The 25,637-nt window shown below is 42.5% G+C and overlaps 1 protein-coding gene across 1 annotated transcript in view; it reads right to left on the bottom strand.

Moving 5' to 3' along the window:
• The window catches only part of LOC124035091 (cadherin-8-like), a 92,317-nt gene extending 67,341 nt beyond the window's left edge, over window positions 1-24,976 (bottom strand). Inside the window, exons 1-2 of the mRNA XM_046348508.1 lie at window positions 24,782-24,976; window positions 21,910-22,367 (exon numbers count right to left, since the gene is read on the bottom strand). Of these exons, the coding sequence (XP_046204464.1) occupies window positions 21,910-22,164 (255 nt within the window). The 5' untranslated portion in view covers window positions 22,165-22,367; window positions 24,782-24,976. The remainder of the gene's footprint in view (window positions 1-21,909; window positions 22,368-24,781) is intronic.
• Between the last annotated feature and the right edge of the window lie 661 nt (window positions 24,977-25,637).

Below are 25,637 nucleotides of genomic sequence, written 5' to 3' on the forward strand. Positions count from 1 at the left end.
AAAATATGAGTCTGTCAATAAGTAATTACTTGCTTGGCAAGTTGCTATGCAAAATGTTAATCTGACAGTGGAAGATCCATATCAATTGTTCATTTACATATGCAAATGAATCGAGAAGGAGGAAAACCAACAACAGTGACATCGACACTTGAATGCGAGGGCTAAAAATCCAAGGTGCTGCAACAGAGAAAAACAATTGTCTGCAGAGTGAATTTGGAGAAATGTCAAAAGCCTGAAACTTATATCAGGGTGGAACAAATGTGTCCAGATTTGATGACTCTTGTAAGCGGTTCCGTATGTGTGCTGTGCATTAGTGGGAGATGGACTTTTAGCTGCTCCATTAGTCTTCCCCAGATAATGCAACACATTTTAGCCCCCCGTTTACTTAACATTCAGGATCCGGCCCCTCTATTTGCTCTAATCAACTGATAAGACGGAAGCCCTTTCTCCAACCCCTGGAGGGTGAAAACTGAACTCCTAATGGTCATTAGTAGTAATTATGTTCCGTAACTGGCACATCCAGCCCCTTTGCTGTGTTGATCCCATTCGGGCACAAGGGACCCAGATAGCTGATCCAAGGCACTTCTGGGCATGCCGTTATCTGCCAGGCCAACCGCAGCTTGTATGATAAAAGTCAAGTTAACTTTCCGGTATGATGAGACATACTGTGTTGTTTAGGCCAACGTGATTTGAGCAACACTGTTTCTTTTGTTTGGGAAAGTGTGCGGAGGTGTGTGTGGGTGTATATGGATAGATCAAGAGGAAAGATCTAGCACTGTATCACCATTGTATGAGCTAATTGTTGACAAAGGTATCCTGAAGACACAATAAGCTAGGCTAAGTCCAGGGCTGGGCATGTGACAATAACCTCAATCAGTTGACACAGCCTTTTTCAAAACGGATTCAGTGGAGTTGTGATTTTATGCAAACCGTTTCCCTCTCCTCTCTCAGATCAAGCGCCTCTGCCCTAATCCCAAGAGCCGAACCTGCAGAGTGTGATCCTTATCGACAAGTGCAAAGCTAGTACAGACAGAGTGGGATTCAATTACATATGCACAGACCTTTTTGGAATGCAGCATCCTTGCTACTAGTGATGCAACAAAGAATGGAATCTCCCTTCTATTCCATTGTAAATGTTTGATAATCCAATCCAAAAGACCCATCCCGATTCTTCAAAGGTCCGACCTTTCAGATGTGTTGACACGAACCTGTCGATGAGCAGGCTACCTTGCAATTAGTATCTCTCACTAAGTACATTGTTGAAAAGGTAATTGAATTCGTAGTTTAATGTCTGAACATCATCGCCATGATTAAATGAAAAGAACAGAAACTAACATGAATAATACAACAGCCATTGTCAGCTAGTCATAACCCCAGTGTTAATTGGCTTTGCCTTTATCCTACTTGATATTAATCAGATGCAGTGATAGAACTGTATGATTACAACGCCCACAAGTTCTATTGTGCCCTTATTAATGAAACAAGACGAATGTATGTAACTCAACAGCCCTTAAAGTGAACCTAAATCTAGGCAGAATGTGTCCCACTGAATATGCATCTTTAAGCAATAGCTTAATCGAAAGCCCTCGAAGAGAGGACGACATACGGGGGATCATCTTTGTATATACAAGACAACACGAGTGCGTTTCCTACCCGCCGGCTGTGACGAGGCAGGCCATTGTCAGAAAACTAATAAAGAGGCACCCGTGTGTTGTAGTGCGGTAATTACACAGCCTGGGATATCAGTACGCTATTTATGAAAACATTGTGCATCAACAAAAAGAAAAGGTCATCAACATGGACACACCCCCAGCATTAGCATTTTCACAGCACACACACTGTGTATCTCCATAAATGGGAGATAAGAAAACATGACATTCTTTTCTTGAGTGCAAGAAAACATTGATAAACATGGCACATTTTAGCAGTGGGGATACAGGCTACTGGGATTCAGCAAACATCACCAGGCAGGGGGCTACACAAATAGTGAGAAATACGGGGCTGTGTGGCAGCATCGATTCAGAGGTCGCAATCGGTTTGCTAGGTCATCCCATATGAGTGAGTGTGATACATTTTAAGACCAATGAAGATATGAAGTGACGAAACTATCACAGCAACTGTGCAGAGCATCCCCAGGTACCTGTTGCTCATATGTCGATGATCAATAAACATCATACATCTACAATATTGGGGCAGCAGGTGGTTAGTTGTTAGAGCGTTGGGCCAGTACCCGAAAGGTTGCTTGATCGAATCCCCGAGCTGACAAAGGTAAAAATCTGTCGTTCTGCCCCTGAACAAGAAAGTTAACCCACTGTTCGTAGGCCGTCATTGTAAATACGAATGTGTTCTTAACTTACTTGCCTAGGTAAATAAAATAACAAAAATATGAGTAGTTCCAAGAAGATGTATCTGTAATTGACATTGGTCGCGCTATTTAAATGATAATGCACATGAGGTGCATTATCATTTAGTTCCATTTCTCAATATGTGGTGGAGCAGGTGAACTCCTTGATGTTTGTTTTCAGTTCCAGGGTAACCAGATGAGCTCAGGATATGGGGGTCAAGATAAACATCAGTCCACATGGACAGTGATGTAGAATAATGTCAACGGACTTTAAACATATGAACATTTGATCATTGGACTCTCTACTATTGATAACAAAACTGTATGCTACAACGGTAAAGAATGAGGAAATAAAAAATACAAAAACGATTTTCAGACTTTCACCATCATAAACTCAGCAAAAAAAGAAATGTCCTCTCACTGTCAACTGTGTTTATTTTCAGCAAACATAACATGTGTAAATATTTGTATGAACATAACAAGATTCAACAACTGAGACATAAACTGAACACGTTCCACAGACATGTGACTAATAGAAATGGAATAATGTGTCTCCTCCTCATGGACTGCACCAGATTTGCCAGTTCTTGCTGTGAGATGTTACCCCACTCTTCCACCAAGGCACCTGCAAGTTCCCAGACATATCTGGGGGGAATGGCCCTAGCCCTCACCCTCCGATCCAACAGTTCCCAGACGTGCTCAATGGGATTGAGATCCGGGCTCTTCGCTGGCAATGGCAGAACACTGACATTCCTGTCTTGCAGGAAATCACGCACAGAACTAGCAGTTTGGCTGGTGGCATTGTCATTGTGGAGGGTCATGTCAGGATGAGCCTGCAGGGAGGGTACCACATGAGGGAGGAGGATGTCTTCCCTATAACGCACAGCGTTGAGATTGCCTGCAATGACAACAAGTTCAGTCCGATGATGCTGTGAGACACCACCCTAGACCATGACGGACCCTCCACCTCGAAATCGATCCCGCTCCAGAGCACAGGCCTCGGTGTAATGCTCATTCCTTTGACGATAAACACAAATCCGACCATCACCCCTGCTGAGTAAAAACCGCGACTCGTCAGTGAAGAGAACTTTTTGCCAGTCCTGTCTAGTCCAGCAACAGTAGGTTTGTGTCCATAGGCGACATTGTTGCTGATGATGTCTGATGAGAACCTGCCTTATAACAGACCTACAATCCCTCAGTCCAGTCTCTCTCAGCCTATTGCGGACAGTCTGAGCACAGATGGAGGGATTGTGCCTTCCTGGTGTAACTCGGGAAGCTGATGTTGCCATCCTGTACCTGTCTCGCAGCTGTGATGTTCAGATATACCAATCCTGTGCAGGTGTTGTTACATGTGGTCTGCCACTGCGAGGACGATCAGCGAGGACGATCAGCTGTCCATCTTGTCTCCCGGTAGTGCTGTTTTAGGCGTCTCACAGTACGGACATTGCACTTTATTGCCCTGGCCACATCTGCAGTCCTCGTGCCTCCTTGCAGCATGCCTAAGGTATGTTCAAGCAGATGAGCAGGGACCCTCGGCATCTTTCTTTTGGTGTTTTTCAGAGTCTTTAGAAAGGCCTCTTTAGTGTCCTAAGTTTCCATAGCTGTGACCTTAATTGCCTGCCGTCTGTAAGCTGTTCCACAGGTGCATATTCATTAATTGTTTAAGCATGGGAAACAGTGTTTAAACCCTTTACAATGAAGATCTGTGCAGTTATTTATTTGGAAAGACAGGGTCCTGAAAAAGGTCTGTTTCTTTTTTTGCTGAGTTTAAATGTCCTTTTCAGTTGCATAACCAAACTGATGATATACCATTATAGCTACGCCCCAAGAACAATGCATTTCACTGTACGCTAAGTCATAGCTTTTCACACAATTGTTGGCTTACTCCTATTCCTCCCATCCCTCTTGCTTACTATCAGCCAAGGGCACATGTCTGAACAACACAATACAGCGAAGAGATGGATAATGGCATGTGTGTGTGTGTCTAAAACAGAAGCCCATTACCAACACAATTGGCAGCTAACAAAGAAAGCCATCGTTCTTTGAGCACAATTCCAAGACCCTACATGTTCAGTCCTGATTTCCATTAAGGATTCATGACTCATCTGGATATTATATTACAACGTTCTGAATTTATCATGCATGCACCCCCCCCCGACCCCTCGCCCCCCCCCCCCTCCTCCTCATCCCCTCATCCAGAACTGAAAAATCTGCAAATATTGTGTATCCATAGGTATCACAAATTAAGCCTGCATTGCCACCACAACCTGCTAGTAGGTCCTATCTAAATGCTGGACTTTTTCATTTGTAAGGCTTTGCTGTTGAGTCATGGACACCGTGGAGATGCAAATAAAATCATTTTCAGAGGATATGAGTTTGTGTGCACTGGGTTGTTGAGAAAAGTCTGCTTGGTTGCCCTTTTAAGGGGTTTTATACTTTCAGCAATTATTTCAGCTATTTCTTTCTTCTCGCAAAAGGATCATTAAACAGAAATAATTCATTTGGGATAAAGGTCAGAGGCACAGTCTGTTGGCTGAGGCAGTTTCGCCGAGAAGTGCCTGGGCCATTGATTCTCCATGGATACTTTCTTTCACAATATTTCCTGCTCAACTCACCATAATAGCGACAAAACAGTGATTAAGGTTAGCACCCTTTCTTCCTTTCCCTCTGCTATGATTATCATCATCTTCACTAGCGGAGATTGGTAAAGAAATGGCTCCTCAAGCAAATGTCAGCGCCATTGTTCATTTCATCTTTGTTGTTGTTTTGGCTCATGAGGGAGAGATGCGAGGAGGAAGGGGGGTGGTTGCTGTCATCTTAAAAAATTCCAGAAATAGGCTTTCCACCCACCCCTTCCCATATTGTCTTCTTCCGGCAGCCCACGTGTGCTCCTAGCTAACCATGAAGCCAAATGCACAATAACAACATCCATTCTTAACAAGATTACTTTGTAGTCCCAGTTTTGCTCCTGGACTGTGTATGGGAGCAGAGGCACAGGGATAAGCTGTGATGCCTGCAGCTACTCAGGCTGAAGATGCCATCCATAGGAGAGGGATGGCGAGCTGAGCCAAACATCTACTGGCTCAAAGGGTTTCTTAGCTGCCCACGATCACTGCAAGAGGCCAATTAGTAGGTTTTAGATCATTATAATCGTAGATTTGAATAATTTGTCATTATGGCAAATTGATCCTGTCTGCCCAATGTTTAGCACATGTCTTGAACGAATATAGGCCCATATTACATTCCCCCATAGAGGGTGACATAAAGGTCACGTACCAACATGTCACCATAACGAGCTCTCTATAGTGGTACACATAGGGTGCATGTATAATATCCCCAGAATAATTGGGGTTAGTTAACTGGCATATCTAGAAGACAATGAATGATGCTATGTCAATAAAAGACTGTGAGACTGAAAGCATTAAGCCTGTTAGGATTAACCTCTTGCTCCTACCCGACACGCAGGCGTCCCATCTAGACATTCTGGAAATGCAAATGCACTATGCTAAATGCTAATAGCACTCGTTAAAACTCAAACGTTCATTAAAATACACATGCAGGGTACTGAAATAAAGCTACAGTCGTTGTGAATCCAGGCAACAAGTCAGATTTTTTAAATGCTTTTCGGCGAAAGCATGAGAAGCTATTATCTGATAGCATGTAACACCCCAAAAGACCCGCAGGGGACGTAAACAAAATAATTAGCATAGTCGGCGCTACACAAAACGCACAAATAAAATATAAAACATTCATTACCTTTGACCATCTTCTTTGTTGGCACTCCTAGATGTCCCATAAACATCACTATTGGGTCTTTTTTTCGATTAAATCGGTCCATATATAGCCTAGATATCGATCTATGAAGACTGTGATCAAGGAATAAAATAGTGTTTTATAACATAACGTCATTTTTTTAAATTAAAAAGGTTGACGATAAACTTTCACAAAACACTTCGAAATACTTTTGTAATGCAACTTTAGGTATTAGTAAACGTTAATAAGCGATCAAATTGATCACGAGGCGATGTATATTCTATAGCTGTACGTCTGGAAATAATGTCCGGGTAAATCTCAACCAAAATATCCGGTCAGAGACCGGAAGAAAGGCGCTACCTTGTGTCCGTTTGACCAAGAAACAAATCGTAGGCAAATGACAAGACTGTTGACATCGTGTGGAAGCTGTAGGTATTGCAACCTTGGCCCCATTTAATGTGGTTCACATTCAACAATGGGTTCTAGTGGCGCATGGATATATTTTCGCATTTTCAGTGATCACATTTTCCTGCGCTTTTCGATGAAACGCACGTTCTGTTATAGTCACAGCCGTGATTTAACCAGTTTTATAAACGTCTGAGTGTTTTCTATCCACACATACTAATCATATGCATATACTATATTCCTGGCATGAGTAGCAGGGCGCTGAAATGTTACGCGATTTTTAACAGAATGTTTGAAAAAGTAGGGGGTAGGAGTAACAGGTTAAACAAATGGCTTTTTTGGGGGGTTTGGGGAAAAGCGATCAAGCCAAAATAGGGACGATTTAGCCAAAGCAATGCACAAGCAAAGCATTAGAGGTGAACTACTTCATTCCAATGATTAGTTTGAGGAGAGTTCACGGCACTTTGCCAGCCAACTCCGTTGAGCCGCTCAATGCACCAGCACCGCAAATTCAGATCGAGCTGAGGCCAGGATGCAGGAAGCAGAGCCGCCAGTCGCTAGAGGAGAGGTTAACACCACATATCAGCTCGCAAACACTGACATGGGAGCGCTAATCACTGCAAGCCTTTCCAAGGTTACATCACAAATACCCATTTATTAGGAATCTGCATTAAACCATGAAAATACCCATGCACTCACTAACTCAGCACCTTGTTGTGAACAATGGCAACCTTGTTATATCCTCAGGGTTTCTGTGGCAACAGACCTGGACACCGGATGCATATACTGTAATATTTGATGCATGCATAGGGAATTAGCCTATACATGACCTTAAGAGTATATCTCATAAGCGTCTGTATCACTGCGTCTGAGGGATTGTGCCTTCTCCTACGTCTGACGATAAATGTACGGCCAAAAGGTAACAATACCTGGAGAGAGGAAATGGAGTATGTGCACGTACTGTATGTGGATTTGAACATTATGTAAGGATAGAGGATTTACACAGGCAACATCTCGGTGTTACTGCCATAAAACAAGGTTGAGGTGAGAGTGAGAGAGAGAGACAGAGAGAGAGAGAGAGAGAGAGAGAGAGAGAGAGAGAGAGAGAGAGAGAGAGAGAGAGAGAGAGAGAGAGAGAGAGAGAGAGCATTAAGAGAAATAGAACGCCAGCATTTAGTTGTTTAAATCCTGCGCTGTATGCATTTTTAATGATACCACTCCTGGTCAAAAGCATTTGCAATGGGATTTTGCAATTGCACTCATGACCGTGGAGTTTTAGATTATACTTCCTACTCATTTTTGGTTTTGTCCCTGTGCCCCTCCACACCACACACATACACCTTGTTAACGCGGAGCAAGACGACAACACAGAGCAATAGACAACCTGTCAGCCTCTTCCAAGGAAGCAATAATGTGATCCCACAGCTCAATCAGACTGTTTTATTACAGTCACTGTAGAAAGGGAATGGGGGACTGTGCTCATGTTCCAATGATATAAAGGCCTCCATGATATATACTAGCAGTAACATAGTAAGATAACACACAGAAGAGAGATACTACAAGGAGAAAACACCAGGGAGAGCCCAGGAGAGGCTGTGAGGAAGAAGTGGATTGGAACTCAAACCATAAACGTCAAGTGACTAATTTTCGAATGGTTGATGCTTAAACCGTTGTACCTACATTAGTCATCAATGTTATACTTAGGCTGATTCTGTAGCCCAATACCTATCATTTCAGTCTCAACATTAGCTTTCATAAATGCAGAGTAATACTCTTGTTAACTCCCACTACGAAGCCTTCAATCAAGGGCGAAGCTCGATATCCACTAGAACCTGTGTTGACTCTGTCCTAACCTTAGCGAATGCAGATTAACGCGTGAGATCTTCTCAGATCACAGTGCACTTTGGCAGGTGCTAAATCGAGGTGGGATCAGGAGGAGGACCTTTGATCTACTAAAAAAAACCTTGTCAAGAAGCTCCAAGGGTGAAGTTGTCTACAACAGCGCCAACACCCAGAGAGAGCTTCCCGCCACGCATTATTGAAGTTGAAAACGACGAAATTTGAACGCCGTCGCCCCCCACTCCATCGGCTCCGAGGACAAGCTTTCCAGGACTCAAGAGTCCCTCTCACTTTACTAACTGTATCATACAGAAGGAGAGAACCAAGCCCCCAGCACTGACAGGCATATAGGAGTATAACTTCAGTCAGCTCCTTTGTACTCTTATGGAATAAACAAACATCTGGGACTTGACTGGATAGCTGATGGGTGTCTCTTCACCTGTGAGGAGCGGTGCACTAACAGTTGTTGCCCGACATGAAAATATATTCCATGACAATATTTCAAAATGACAGTGATGCTGAGAAGCTGTTGATGAAACCGTTAGCATCAATACAGTGGTTCCTCTTTTAACCCTTGTGTTGTCTTAAGGGTGACAAAATGACCCGCCACCTCCTAAAGAAAACCTCCTAAATGATGTGTTTTTCAACTTGAAATTTGATGACTTTTCCTAGAGGTAGGAAAAGTCATCAAATTTCAAGTTGAAAAAAACATTATTTAGGAGGTTTTCTTTTGAAATTTGATGACTTTTCCTGGAGAGACACCGGCATTAGAAAAAGTAAAACATCGCCTTTGTTCATATTTCCATGAAAGCTGTACACCCCCGGGGTACAAAGATTGTCTTATGCTCATTTTTTAAATCATTTACACGCCACAAAAATCACAAAGACAAACACACACACACAGATACACACACACGAGAAATTGAGATTATGTGTGCTACGGATTGAACTCCCCCTCCGACTCAAATTCACAGACAAAATAAACAACATTTCAGACAAATTAAACAGTTCTTGGAAGCATTGTTTACTAATGGGGAATGCAGTTAGAGGCTATAAAGGTGCCCAGCTCTCTCTTTGCTGAAGCAATGAGTGCACGTTTCAGTGCTCAACAGGTCATATATCTTATTTTTTTAGATGTCCAGGAGGGACAAGAGAACAATGATTTAAAAGAGGAGGAGGAATCTGAAGAAGAAGATGGGGAAGAATACAACTCAGAGCACGACTCATCATCTTCAGATGGGCTGAAAGAGATATGTTTGTTGAAGAACAGCAAAATAACATGGTCCTTGTCACCATATGACAACCAGGGCAGGATGGCAGCACAACATGCCATAAGGATGACCCCAGGGCCCACAAGACATGCAGTTACCCATGCCCAGGACATCACCTCAAAATTCAACATGTTCACCACACCAGCCATAGAAAAAAATCATCCTGGGTTTCCGTAAATATGGAGGCATCTGGAAAAGGATGGATGAGATTGACCTGCGTGCCTACATAGGGCTGCTAATCTTAGCGGGTGTGTATAGGTCCCGAGGCAAGGCTAAATGTAGTCTCTGGGATGCAAAGAGTGGAAGGGCAATTTTCCGTGCCACGATGCCACTGAAAGTCTTTCACACTTTCTCAAGAATACTACGATTTGAGTCACAGTAAGTCAAGACCTGCAAGACATGTGAGAGACAAACTGGTGGCCATAAGAGAGGTCTGGGAGAAGTGGGTGGAGCGTCTGCCATACCTCTACAACCCTGGGCCTGAAGTAACAGTGGATGAGCAACTGGTTCCATACATTTTTATGTTCATATCTGTAATGTAAGTGCTTTTCACTGTTAAATGATATTATGTATTGCTGTAATATCATTGATTTATGTGATTGTTTTCTGTGGCACTGATACAAATTACTGATAGTAATCTCTTTTGTCAAAAGGTCGCTGTCCTTTCTGGCAGGATATGCCCAGCAAGCCAGAAAAGTATGGCATCACGCTTGGAAGATGCAAGTCTACACATGGAAGCCAACCAGTGGAGGCCCAGAGAAGAACCAGGGGATGCGGGTTGTGCTTGATGTGACAGATGGACTAAGGGGGCCCAATATCCCGTGTGACAATTTCTTCACCTTTTATGAACTCAGCCAGCAGCTCCTGAAGAGGAAGATCAACATGAACTCAGCCAGCAGCTCCTGAACAGGAAGATCAACATGGTTGGCACAGTTAGAAAGAACAAGCCTGAGCTCCCCCACCTGCACTCCTCGCAACAAGGGGGGGAGAAGCCTTCTTATTAAAGTTTGCCTTCACCCCCACCACCATTCTAGTTTCTTACATCCCAAAGAGTAACAAGAATGTGGTCCTCCAGAGCACACTGCACAAAATGTCTGAGATCAGTGATTGTGAGGATAGGAAGCCAGCCATCATCATGAACTACAACCACAGCCACAAAGGAGGCGTGGACAAGCTGGACAAGGTGATTGGAACTTACAGCTGCAGGAGGATGACTGCACACTGGCCCCTGATCATCTTCCATAACATCCTTGATGTGTCCTCATACAATGCCTTTGTGATATGGATTAAGAGGAGGGTGTTCCTGGAGCAGCTGGGAAAGGCACTTGTAACCCCGAAACATTCATAGAAAGGAGCACCTCCTCCGCACAGCAGCCTCTGCAGTGCTTGTGAAAGCTGTTCAGGGGACTGAATCTTGTCCTGATCCACCTGAGGCTGCAGCTGGGGCAGGCAAGAGGAGGAGATGCCAATTCTGCCCCCCAAAGAAGGACTGTAAAACAAATACTATGTGCTGCACATGTGAGAAATACATCTGCAAAGTCCATGCACTCAAACTTGCATACTGTCCTACATGTGCTAATTAGAGTTGATTGATTTATGTTCTTCACTTTTTAATTTTGAATATATTATCTAATCTTATTTTATTCTTATTTATTGTTGTTGTTTATACACTTTGTGGGTAGGGGTAATGGTAAAAAAAATGCGAGAAGACTATTTTGTAGTTGAATTCCTGATTGTACAGTATTTAAGAATATACTGTATCACTATGTCACCAAAAAAGGTTCAAGACTGTTATTGTTTCCCTTCAAAAAGATTGTTAGGCTTTACAAGTGCTATCTCTTGCAAAATTATATTTACACCTATGCAGTACCTTTAGCAATAATAATAATAATGCAAATAAAAATCTCATTGATTTATCAAGACCAGTCCCCATGCTTGTCTCAGCGCAATGTGAAACGATGCTGAAATAGCTATTGCTTCAAATCCAATTGCTTCTAATTTCAATATGCTTTTTAAATAAATAAGACCTACATTACTTTTAACAGCACATTACTCAACAATAGTGAGACTCATTTCGCCTACAGTAGGCCTACAGTATATCGAAAAATATATATATTTTTTCAATGATGAGATTCAATGATGAGAATTCATATCTAAGGGGAATTTTTCAGTATGGCAAATCTGGTCTGTGAGAATACCAAAGGGGCTTTTATTTAATTCTAAATTCATTAATAATAATAATAATCACTTTGTTTAAAAATTAAGCGAAGAACATTCTTGAACAGGGGGTAAGACATTCTCACTAATTTGTAAATAAAGCGACCCTCACGGGTCTCGAACCAGCATCTGTAGCAACGCAGTCTGCACTGCGATGCCGTGTCTATGCCACTCAGGGGGGCCCCATTCACAAAGTTTTTAATGCAGATTGATTGCACAAAGTATCAAAATACTGAAAGGTGTTGGAAAAGGTATATTGTCCTTCTAATAGCCCATAATGTACTATTATAATGCTTTACATTGTGTCCAGGTCCAGATAACCCAAACATTTCTTTATTAAAGACTATCAAAAACATTTGTTTCTGTTTTTAGAGAGAGAGAAACACTGGGGCAATTGTGCACTGTCCTAAAGGACTCCCAATCACGGTCGGAAGTGATACATAATAATAATAACAAAAATTATGAAAAATGTTTTTTTATCTATTAGGATATTTGAGTTTAACCACAATGTTTGTTGTATGATTTGTTCTGTCTTTTCTGGTGGATTAAAGTGAAAATGCAACCAATAACGGCCGGTTGTGGTACAGCCAACCTAACTAAGAAATACATTTGAAGAAATCTCCCCCTACCCTCCTTCTAGGCAAGTTGATTGTCCTGCTCATAGCCATTATGGCACTGTGCAACGTGACCGTGTGTGTTGGAAATAGTATTTTCCAGTAAGCAACAATTTGTTAAACTTCATTAGCCTACTATGTTCCAATATTTCTGTCATTCAGTGATTTTTATTCCCATAGTAATTCCAAAGTTTATCCAACATTTTGAGGTTTCCATGAGCTTGCCCACACGCAGTTTAAACATTTAGATAATAAAGCATTTAACAGCATTTTGAAGATGGAAGCGGCACAGCATTTGTTTATTAGGCTACTGTGCAGTCTCACAAGTAGACATAGCCTACAGTACATACTGTAGTTAACATGGTAAAGTGTCTAATTCCTTACATAAGGAAGAGCAGGCCATGTCCAGACTTTCTCGTGACCTCAAGTACTCATTAACTCTGTCTTTAATGCTTTTTGGGGTTGCATCAGTCATGGACAGAAACGTCTGAGACACAGTACTAATGAAGAACACCCGGAGGTTCACTGCTCAGCCTTATCTGCCACAGGATCCATCCCAGTTGGTATTCTGTGTCCACTAGTGGTATCTCTTCAGTTACACATCCTTGGAATAGCAGAACAGCATAACGGTCCGAATGGCCCTTGCTGTGCCTGGTGAGTAGTTGGTCAAGATCTGTTGTCAGAGGAGGAATGGAAATGTCAGGGTGAACCAATGACCAATGACGAACCCGCCAGGTATGTTGACTCAGCCTGTCGGACGTAGAGTTTCAGAGCTCACAGGTGTACCTCGCATGGATTGCGACTCCATCTCGTTCCTCGCCCTCTTCAACGCGTCATTCTCCACCTGACTCTCCGCCAATGTCAAGTGACTTTCTGCCAATACCGCCTGGACCAATACATCAGTTGTCACCCGTATCTCTGCCCTCATTATCTACTGTTTCTCATTCTGCTGGTCTGCCTTCGATGACTCGATCTCGGTCTTCAAAGTTTGAATCTGATCCATGTGCACATTCATCAGATGAGCAGAACGGTACCGCCCTGAGCCCCCATCGATTACAATGGCCTATGATAGAAACGGTAGATGTTCAACGGAATGTTGTCGGCATGGCTGCAAAAACACATTCAAGGTTTTACAACACAATATTTTTGTAAAAATGTTTTTATTTAACCCTTATTTAGTTATCGATTATATTACATAGTATGCCTACACATTGATAGGCGATATCATTTTTTAAAAGAAAATGCACCGTAACCAAAATAACTTGTTTTGGTGATCCCCCCCCATTCAGGTTCATTTTCAAGTCCTCTGGTGGTTTATGGTCCGAACCCTGGAACGGGTAGCAGCATAGAAAGAAGCTGGTTTACTGAAAACTATGTCCATTTCGTCTGTTCTCTTTAGTCGAAATGTCTTCTTTTTTTTGATAAACAGCTCGTTTTTGAATGGCAACTGTGTTAATTAAGGTGTTACAGGTGGAGTTTGGGGCAAGGTGAAGAGTACTGGAAAGGTACTACAGTACACTTGTGAAAAACAAATGCATCCAGCTGTCCATCATTACTGTCATTTACATCCTGTTTACATTGTTTATTGCAACCACAATAACACAAATAATTTGTATCTACCTTTCCAATTACTTTTAGTTTGGGATTACAAATGTGCGCTTTTCATGTCATTTTTTGTTAAATCCAGTTCGGATTTACAGTTGAAGTCGGAAGTTTAAACACATCTTAGCCAAATACATTTAAACTTCGTTTTTCACAATTCCTGACATTAAATCCTAGTAAACCTTCCGTGTTTTAGGTCAGTTCGGATCCCCACTTTATTTTAAGAATGTGAAATGTCAGAAGAATTGTAGAGAGAATGATTTATGTATGCATGTATTTATTTAATTTCTTTCAGTTTACATACACTCAATTAGTATTTGGTAGCATTGCCTTGAAATTGTGGGCAATGACCCCAAGCATACTTCTAAAGTTGTGCCAAAATGGTTTAATGACAACAAAGTCTAGGCAATGGAGTGGCCATCACAAAGCCCTGTCCTCAATCCTATAGTAAATTTGTGGGCAGAACTGAAAAAGCTTGTGTGAGCAAGGAGGCCTACAAACCTGACTCAGTTACACCAGCTCTGTCAGGAGGAATGGGCCAGACTTCACCCAACTTATTGTGGGAAGCTTGTGAAAGGCTGCCCGAAATGTTTGACCCAAGTTAAACAATTTAAAGGCAATGCTACCAAATACTAATTGAGTGTATGTAAACTTCTGACCCACTGGGAATGTGATAAAAGAAATAAAAGCTGAAATAAATCATTCTCTCTACCATTATTCTGACATTACACATTCTTAAAATAAACTGGTGATCCTAACTGACCTAAAACAGGGAATTGTTTGTAGGATTAAATGTCAGGATTTGTGAAAAACTGAGTTTAAATGTATTTGGCTAAGGTGTATGCAAGCTTCCGACTTCAACCTTATATTGTCCTGCTAGAAATGATGTTTGCAGAATTCACAGCCTGCTTCTCTTGTGAAAAACAGTGTTAAATAATATATCTGTGAGAATATCCAAGGGGTTTTATATCATGCTAAATTAATTAACAATAATAATAATAGCTTTGTTTTAAAAATAATGATATTTTGGAGAATTCTTCAATTTCAAATAAAGTAAAGTGAGTGAGAAACTGGACATTCTTGAACATGGGGTGAGACATTGTTACTAATTTGTAAATAAAGCCAGTTTGTTATTTAGAATGATTTATTTCTGTTTTTAAGAAGGAGAGAAATCAAAAGCCCGGTCATGGCCGACACAGGTATTGAACCAGCATCTAGTAGCTGTAATGAACTTCGTCTGTTGTTTGGAGAGAGTCAGACCGAAATGCAGCGTGTAGGTTACTCATGACTTTTAATGAAGAAAATACGGTACATGAAATAACTGAAAATACGAAAACAACAAACGAGTGAAACTAATTACAGCCTATCTGGTAACTAACACAGAGACAGGTACAATCACCCACGAAATACAACGCGCACTCAGGCTGCCTAAATACGGTTCCCAATCCGAGACAACGAGAATCAGCTGACTCCAATTAGGAATCGCCTCAGGCAGCCAAGCCTAACTAGACACACCCCTAATAATACACACTCCCAATTAATACAAACCCCAATACAAAATACAACACATAAACCCATGTCACACCCTGGCCTACCCAAACATATAACAAAAACACAAGATACAATGACCAAGGCGTGACAGAACCCCCCCCCCCCCCTAAGGTGCAGACTCCGGGACGCACCTCAAGAGCATAGGGCGGGTCCGGGTGGGCGTCTGTCCATGGTGGAGGTTCTGGCTCGGGACGTGGACCCCACTTCATAAATGTCCAAGTTCCTCCCCTTCGCGTCCTAGGATAATCCACCTTCTCCGCCGACCATGGCCTAATAGTCCTCACCCTGATCCCCACATAACTGAGGGGCAGCTCGGGACAGAGGGGCAGCTCGGGACAGAGGGGCAGCTCGGGACAGAGGGGCAGCTCGGGACAGAGGGGCAGCTCAGGACAGAGGGGCAGCTCAGGACAGAGGGGCATCTCAGGACAGAGGGGCATCTCAGGACAGAGGGGCAGCCCGGGACAGAGGGGCAGCCCAGGACAGAGGGGCATCTCAGGACAGAGGGGCAGCCCGGGACAGAGGGGCAGCCCGGGACCGAAGCAGCCCGGTACTGAGGGGAAGCCCGGTACTGAGAGGGAGCCCAGTACAGAGAGGAAGCCCAGTACAGAGAGGAAGCCTAGTACTGAGAGGAAGCTCAGTACTGAGAGGAAGCTCAGGCAGGTAGTAGGCTCCGGTAAATCCTGGCTGGCTGGTGGACCTGGATGATTAAGGTTGTCTGGCCGATCTAGAAGATCTTGGCAGACTGGCACTTCTGGCGGATCCTGGCAGACTGGTGACGCTGGGCCGACTGGCGGCGCTGGGCAGACAGGAGACTCCGGCAGCGCAGGAGAGGAGAAAGGCTCTGGCTGCGCTGAACAGGCGAGGCGCACTGGACGCGCTGGGCCGACTGGTAGCACTGGTGGCGCTGGACAGACAGGAGACTCCGGCAGCACAGGAGAGGAGAAAGGCTCTGGCTGCGCTAAACAGGCTGGAGACTCCGATAGCACAGGAGGGGAGAAAAGCACTGGCTGTGCTGAACAGGCGAGGCGCACTGGAGGCCTGGTGCGTGGTGCTGGAACTGGTGGTACTGGCGCGAGGACACGCACAGGAAGCCTGGTGCGGGGAGCTGCTACCGGAGGACTGGTGTGTAGAGGTGGCTCTGGATAGACCGGACTGTGCAGGCGCACTGGAGCTCTTGAGCACCGAGCCTGCCCAAGCTTACCTGGCTCGCTGCCCACTCTAGCCCGGCCAATAGGAAGAGCTGGTATGTGCCGCACCGGGCTATGCTCCCGCACTGAAAACACCGTGCGCTCCATAGCATAACACGGTGCCTGCCCAGTCTCTCTAGCCCAACGGTGAGCACAGGAAGTATGCGCAGGTCTCCTACCTGGCATAACTATTCTCCCTTCTAGCTCCCCCCCAATAATTTTTTTGGGCTGCTTTTCCGGTTTCCTTGCCAACCGTGTTCCCTCGTATCGTCGGCTCCTATCTCCCGCTGCCTCTGCTCTCCTTAGTGCCTCCACCTGTTCCCATGGGAGGCGATCTCTTCCGGCCAATATCTCCTCCCAAGTGTAACAACCTTTACCATCCAACACGTCCTCCCATGTCCATTCTCCAAATAATTCATTCTCCCTTTGCTGCTCCAGCTTTCGCTGCCTGTTTAAACCAGCGTTTCTCCTTTTTTCCCGGCGTGTCTTTTTCTTTGACTCGATTCCCCTGTAGCCTTCTTCGCACTGCTGTAGGGAATCCCAGGCGGGCTCCTGCACTCGCTCTGGGTCGGCCGCCCACCTGTCGATTTCTTCCCACGTCGTATAATCCCTGCTTCTGCCGTCCATAACGTCCTCCTTTAGATCCTGCCAGTTCACACGCTGCTCGGTCTGTGAATGGTGGTGGGTGATTCTGTAATGAACTTCGTCTGTTGTTTGGAGAGAGTCAGACCGAAATGCAGCGTGTAGGTTACTCATGACTTTTAATGAAGAAAATACGGTACATGAAATAACTGAAAATACGAAAACAACAAACGAGTGAAACTAATTACAGCCTATCTGGTAACTAACACAGAGACAGGTACAATCACCCATGAAATACAATGCGCACTCAGGCTGCCTAAATACGGTTCCCAATCCGAGACAACGGAGAATCAGCTGACTCCAATTAGGAATCGCCTCAGGCAGCCAAGCCTAACTAGACACACCCCTAATAATACACACTCCCAATTAATACAAACCCCAATACGAAATACAACATATAAACCCATGTCACACCCTGGCCTACCCAAACATATAACAAAAACACAAGATACAATGACCAAGGCGTGACATTAGCAGCGCAATTTGCAATGTGATGTGTGAGACCGCTACAACGCAACCACTCAGGAGTAGGCTACAGTACTACAGTAAGAGAAAAAATATTACATTTATTATTTAAACATTTCCACAAAATAATTGGTCTATGTTTCTCTTAGAATACAAACCTTATTGTAACAACAGTTTTCGTAAGTAATACTGACGAGTAGTAAGCGGAATATAAATTCTTACTCTATTGTTCTAAATTCAATCACCTTCTTCATCCTCATCATTCAGTTCATTGAAATTCAATTTGAAGTCGTTCACAATTATCAGTTTCCCTGTGGCTTATGTCGCTCATTCATTGCTAGTTAGAGACACAGTAGCGCTTTGGGATCCAAAAGCATAATCAGTGCTCTAACTCCCCCTTGTGCTGGTCTGGAACAATGAAGTAGTGATGCAGGGTACCGTAATAAACCTCAAACGACCTCTAAGTCCCGCAGCATAATCGCAGAACATTTAGTGGAGCAATATCACCCACTGTATATGGGTGATATTAATCAAATCAGTTGCTATTGTATTGTTGATTGGTGATAAAGATCATTCTCCATCTAACTAAAGAGAAAGTAGCAGGGATGTGAGAGGTACGGGATTTATATCCAAGCCCACACTATTGCAGGCCTTGCATGCTATCCATCTTATGGTGTCAGATATCTTGTTTTCGAACAGCAAAAGGAAACGTTTTCTGCCACCAAAAATACATTAAATGTTTTTTCCCCCCCTGCATTAATAATCAAAGGCAATTACTCTCTTTATTACTCGCGGCCCTCGCAATCTTAGTGGTATGAATTGTTGAATATGAATGGCTTATTATCAATTCTCTTTGTGCAAAACACACAATTGTATCAGAGATAAAAGCATCGGACAATAAGAAACAGGATCAGTCAGGAGCTGTTTCATTTGGATACATCTGCACCTCAATGGGAAGAATGGAGTCCATTCTTAAAAGCATTATAATACATGAGATCAAAAGGAAAGGAAAAGGAAAGTTGCATCAGTGTTATGTGAGATACAACAAACTGTGACACAGACTATAATCAATTTGACCCTTTACAAACAGAGTCTCATTTTTCTTAGGTTGGGAGAAATGTTGATTTGTTGAATATGTCTCTCTCCTTTCAGTGTGATGTTTTGTTTTGTTTGGTGGATGACAATGAATGTGCACTTTGTAACATTCAATAATTAGACTCACAGAGAGTTAAAACTAAGGATGAAAAGTAGAAAGAGTAATCATGGAAACGTACTATCCTGGATTAGACTAGGATTTGTGATCAATTCAGACAGTAGTATGAAGAAGATTTAGGAAAATATATATATATATATTTTATTTTAAACGTCATGCCATGGCTTTAATATGACATTCTAGAATTCTAGAATTCTAAATCTAATCTCACACCTGCACTCACATTGCTCTTAATGAGTCGTTATTTTTGAAGACATTACTCAGTCACGGTTAATCTTAAAATCCCCCGCACACCACTTCTACATTGGAGCAACAAGCTTTCACAGCTGTCGCGTCTGCTTCAGTTTTACAGGTACTGCATTTCCTTCAAATGGGAGTGACACAGGGTGACGCAGATCCAGCTCAGTGAATCACAATGTCAGAAGGGCGGTGCTGTAAAGAACAGCAAGGATGACGCCGTCACGCATTGTGACCATCTCACACTCCCACACCGCCATGCTCACTTTTGCATTTATGCTAATAGTCTCCTTCCAATGCCAGCAGGAACTCGAGAGGAGCTCGGTCTCTGACAAGACAGGAGATCTATGTATAATTAAACATCAGAGTGCCGCACAATGAAATGTAAAGGATGGAATGAGTCTAATCTTGGCCTGGGGTTCCCTGATAATCAACCCACAACCACAGGCTGCACTGAAAAACTGAGATCTGCATGACCCATTTGAATCACACCTCCCACTTCCATTTGATCATTTTTTTTAAATTAAGCGTGAGAAAGAGAGAGACCGAGTGAGAGTGAGAGAGCGAGAGAGACATAATACATGTGTAGGATCTTAATTTGACCAGTTTCTCACAACAGGAAAATAATCCTGCAGCAACAGACTCTAATGTGAATTATTGGGTGGATTAAAATGAATAGACATTTTTGTGGAGGTTGATGCATTTTTCGTTAGGAAATTAAAACATGTAAGAAGCCTTTTTAAACCTAGAACACACTACAAGTTAGCATTTCCTGCCAGGCAGGACATTTCTTGCAACAACAGGGTGATCGAATTAAGATCCTACACCTGTATCTTACTGCAATATCGAACTTATCTTTGCTCTGCCAGCCATGCTCATGAGTACTTAACCTTATGAATAATAATGCAACTCATCAACACTGTCTTTCAAATGCGAGACAAATACATCCTCAACCCAACTAACTCCTACAATCCTTGCAATGTCCTTCAGCCTACACATGCTAATTATTTTGCGTGACAACGGCTAAATATTCTTAAAACAATCCCCGACCAAAAACAGAGGCTTCATGCACACCTAAAACCAAACAGATTTGAGTGCTATCCTTATTTTCCATGAACCCTCGTGACAATCTCTCTCCAGCAGTGAGAACAACTCTATATGCATGCCAAAAGCTAAATCAGTCTATCTCAAAGATACACCTAGGAGATCATTACAGCGATAGAGTGTGTTTTGTTTATTTCGGCTCTCTGACGAAGAGCCATTGGAGGATCCGACAGAGGCCGTTTAATTGAGACCCGTGAAATATGAATGCTGCATTTAACGACATTTGTGTGTTCGTTTGGTATTTGGAAACACACAGGTGTAAACACTGCATGAGAGCATGTGATTTATTGATATACCTATGTGACAATAATCCCCCAAAGAAATCAAGTTAGAGTGCTAAGTTATGTGACATTCTGCCAAACTTTGGGCATTCAGGCAGTACTGTAGGGCTCCATTTTCCACCTCATGAATATTTAGAGACTTCTACCTATCCATGCTTTATAGTACCATGGCGCCATCAATTACGATCAGCATGAATTCCTTCTTTATCACTGTTATGTTTGGCAATGATTGGACCTGAAATGGTGTGTTTTACATACTGTAATGGTGGGATAGGGATTGAGATATAGGTGCAGCAATCATTCAAATGATATAATAGCTGCCTCGTCATGTCAGCTTGCCCCCAACTACTAGTTGTAAATATCATGACAGCATTAAGCTGTGAAATATACAGCAAGAAATAACCTCATCAATAAATAGATAACTGCATTACGGTATGTGTAAATCATAGCTAGTGTGAGGTCAAATATTATCCTTGATGGCATATTCTGGTGCATGTGCCAAAGTGGTTGGGTAATGGTCAGAGGTAGTAGCTGCCAGGTTGAGACACCCCAGGTGCGTTCTTGCAATGAGCTGTGAACAAGCTGCTTTGGCTTGCCTTATCAACAACCCTCACTGGGCCCCGGGCCCTGGTCCTTGGCCCTGCCACGTCTACACAGGCCAGGTACCAGGTGTCCCTTGTCCTTTGGATTATAGGGCTCTATCAAATTCTCAACAATGAAACGTAGCCAAAAATACCCCTTTTTATCCTTGTGTTCCTATGACAAATACTTCAAAGGAAAACTACACCCAATACCCTGGCCAACAAACAAAAGAAAACACAAAATAGAAAAGAAAGGATAGAAAAACACAATGCGTAGATATTTCCACTGTATATATGGTTGTACTGTAGGTCATTCGATTGCAATGTAACGCATCATTAGTTATTCATTTTCACTCTCTTATTCCATATTTCAGGGACACGACACAAAACGCCTCAGCGCAGAATTTGGTAGCTGTGGATTTAGATTTTCTCTCCAAAACCCTGCATGAGATCAGGCCAATGTCTGTCTCACTCTCAGCACTAAAACTATCCCACAAAAATGTTTATTTTTTATTTTTTAAATGGTGGAGTATTCAAATGGCTGAATTAATGTTTCCAAACGATAACCAAGCTTAATATACAGCTGACAAACACAGTACTCACCCTGCCAACTAGAATTGGATCTGGTCCAGAGAACTCCTCCAACACAAACATTTGGTTCCAAACCCATCCTCTCTTGGCTCGACTAAGTATTCTTTGTCCTTCGACGAGGCCACGTAGGAGCGCAGTGGAACCCGTTTGTAAACTTTTGGACTGGCTGATGATGGGGGTCATGGATGTATAAGGGACACACGTAATCCACACAAGCATCAAGGAAGTCCACACGTCTGTCAGCATCTCCTCGGACCGTTTGGGCATTGTTATGACACTTATTTTCCCAAGATCAACAGCTCTCCCTTAGATGATAAACAGAGGTTACTTCTTACTTCTTTGAACGTCAGAGCTTGCATTCATTGTCTGATAAAGGTCACTCACATTGCTTCATTTGCCTCCATTGCAGATGGTGAGGAGATGTAGTACTCAATACACCATCCATTTGGTGTTCCAGCAGTGTGAAAGTTCTACAAGGGAGCAAACAGAGGTGATCAGTATTAACCATATAAATTACAAGCCAAGTGCAGAATTCAAAGGAAGGAACATGGGAGAGAAAATCAAGGTCCTCACTTTAGATCAGTGGAACCTGACTTGTAACGCGATATTTAAGGAGCCAACTCATGCAAACAATCACTAGATTTAGTTGATGATAATCAATGGATGATCACGATGATATCAACCGTTTATCAACCAAAGGAAATAAACACATTGCTGTCTGTCATCTCTATGGCGATTTTGACAGGAGCAGGAAGAGCTTAAGAGTCAGTCCTCTTCATTACAAATGGTAGGAAGCAGCAGAAAGCATTACCCTGTGTGATCCATTATCCTGTGATTCTATTCGACTGCTACAGTGTAGGGTAAACGATTGTGTCTCTGGTCTAATACATCTGGTCAAGTCTGATACATGAGATTGCCTATCTTTAATCTGATGTTCTGGAGATTATCCTAGAAAGATTTGGAGCAATTACATGTTGGTTATGATTATTGTTTTCATGTTACTTTGGATAAATGTATTTACTAATATGCTTTTCAGCAAATACCCTCTCCATATGAAGCAAATGTCCCACATGTCACTGTAATTGAGGCTTGGAAAGATCCCACAGACCAGGTATTCTATTTCAGCAATGCTGCAAGTACTTATATTCCTGATGAGATCATGATTGGAGTAATATGATATAATCTTGTTTATCAACTCATCTATAACTTCTATACAACCAGTGATTGAATGAAAATCAACTATTATTCTGACTGTGAGGAGAGAAATCAGTGTTAGCATTGTGGTACACAAACTATTTTACAAATATACCATTCAGAGTAATTAAATCTAATATACAAGAAACATCTACAGATATTGATGTTAATTTACTAGGAAAAGTAAAAGAGTGGCATGTTGCAATGTGCATACAGATGCCAATTTTAGTCCTGCAATCACAAAATTCATAGGATTTTAAATGGCCTATACAGACCAATGAGAGAATCTTCCACATCATGTCAATTGAAATGAAAGAATATGAAATGGTAAAAGACCAATCATTCTCCTCATTAATAAAATAATTGTAAAAATCCCACGGGTAAATGCACCCTCAAACACGGTCTATCCATTTATCAAAGTTGGTCAAGTTAAAAGACAGCAATGACAGCATTGGAGTTCATACGGATTTCTTGATAAAGGTCTATGTACGACATAGCTATTGGATATGACTAAAATCAACTGTGATAAACAAGCCAGGCATAAAAGCAACGCTGAGTCAAATAACGACATTCACAGACAGTAGACAGACATAATCCCTCTATGAACTGGACCGATTTCATATACCTACTGTTAGTGCCAAGCAAAACATCACAACATACCCTGTGCCAAATAATAATTGAAAATAGTCAACCGTGATTATTACAGTTGAATATACACACACACACACACACACACACACACACACACACACACACACACACACACACACACACACACACACACACACACACACACACACACACACACACACACACACACACACACACACACACACACACACACACATATATATATATATATATATATATATATATATTGCATAAACAAACTTGCCATGTCGTCTACATTGAAACATGCTTATAGCTATGTTAATTATTCACCCGAGAATGCATCTCTATGACTGCCGCCTAACAACGTTCGCTTGCTGTTATTGAAATAAAGCCATATAAATATCAGAAACATCCAAACATTGATATGGTGCTTAATAATGATGACTGAAACTGCATTGAATTACATGGAGACCAGTGCCCTATTAGCTCTTTGCCGGTTGGTTTCAGCACCACTCGGAATGGATAGCTCCACATGAAGTAACGTTGGGCTACAACTAGTAGGCTACACGTAGCTTGCATCGTCGAGAAACAGATTAGGCTACAACACGTAGGCAATAAACAGTTCTGCATAAATGTCCAAAGTGACAACATAACGCCTGGTCAACAATGTATGATTGTCTCATTCATTTGAAATGGTTGGCAACCACAAAAAACGAAGACAAGTTGCTAAGTTAAACTACTTACATACTATGGCTTCACTGAAAATGGACAAGGTTTCAACAAATGTAGTTTACATTTCTATCCATCAAAGCGAGGGGAAAAAAACACGGAGCTGAAAATAGGCTACGACATTGGAAAGCTGCACTTCCTAAATAGTTTTCACATAACGTTAGATAGTTAGCCGGTCAGTTGCCAACCATTCTTTCGACTCAGTGTGCAGTTCTCGTGCACAAGCTAATCTCTGGGTGATTTTGATATGCAGAACGAGATGTAAACATGCAAAAGAAAAATCAAACAAAAGCCCCGTTCTCTCCCAAACATGTTCATGCACCTGTTAATACATTTCCGCGTTACTTACTACAGTATCTCGCATCCTTGTGCTTGCACCATTTTACCCTTTCAAAAATGGATTAAAAGCATTGCAATTGCTTTTCTCTTTTCATTCGAGAGACGTTTACAAATAAAAAAAATGAGCAAAAAGTGTGAAGACACGGTGGAAATCCTTACAGTTTAGCAACCCCGCAGTGGCACTACTTATTGTAGCTCCGACAGGCTTGCTTGCTGACTGGAAAAGTGAGGAGATGGAGGAGAAATGTTCGGTGTGAAGAGCCTCCCCTTTTACCGCGCTCATTGGACTGATGAGGAGGCAGGTCAACAGCCTCGGAAATTAATGCACGCGATCATACACTACACAACTTTAATGGTCGGGCCAGTGGTAGAGTATTGTTTCAAAGATACACTCCCATAACCAAAAGTATGTGGACACCTGGTCGTCGAAAATATCATTCCAAAATCATAGGCATTAGTATGGAGTTGCTGCTATAACAGCTGCTATAACAGCCTAACAGCCTACACTCTTCTGGCTTTCCACTAGATGTTGAAACATTGCTGCAGGGACTTGCTTCAGGAGCATTAGTGAGGTCAGGCACTGACTTTGGGTGATCAAGCCTGGCTTAATTCCAACTCATTGCCACAAAGTTAGAAGCACATAATCGTATAGAATGTCATTGTATGCTGTAGCGTTAACCGGGACTAAGGGGGCTAGTCTGAACCATGAAAACAGCTCTGGACCATTATTTCTCCGTCACCAAACTTCACCGTTGGCACTATGCATTGGGGCAGGTAGTGTTCTCCTGGCATCCGCCAAACCCATATTAGTCCATCGGACTGCCAGATGGTGAAGTGTGATTCATCACTCCAGAGAACGTGTTTCC

This window comes from Oncorhynchus gorbuscha, linkage group LG05, assembly GCF_021184085.1.
Source record: "Oncorhynchus gorbuscha isolate QuinsamMale2020 ecotype Even-year linkage group LG05, OgorEven_v1.0, whole genome shotgun sequence".
NCBI classification, from domain to species: Eukaryota; Metazoa; Chordata; class Actinopteri; order Salmoniformes; family Salmonidae; genus Oncorhynchus; species Oncorhynchus gorbuscha.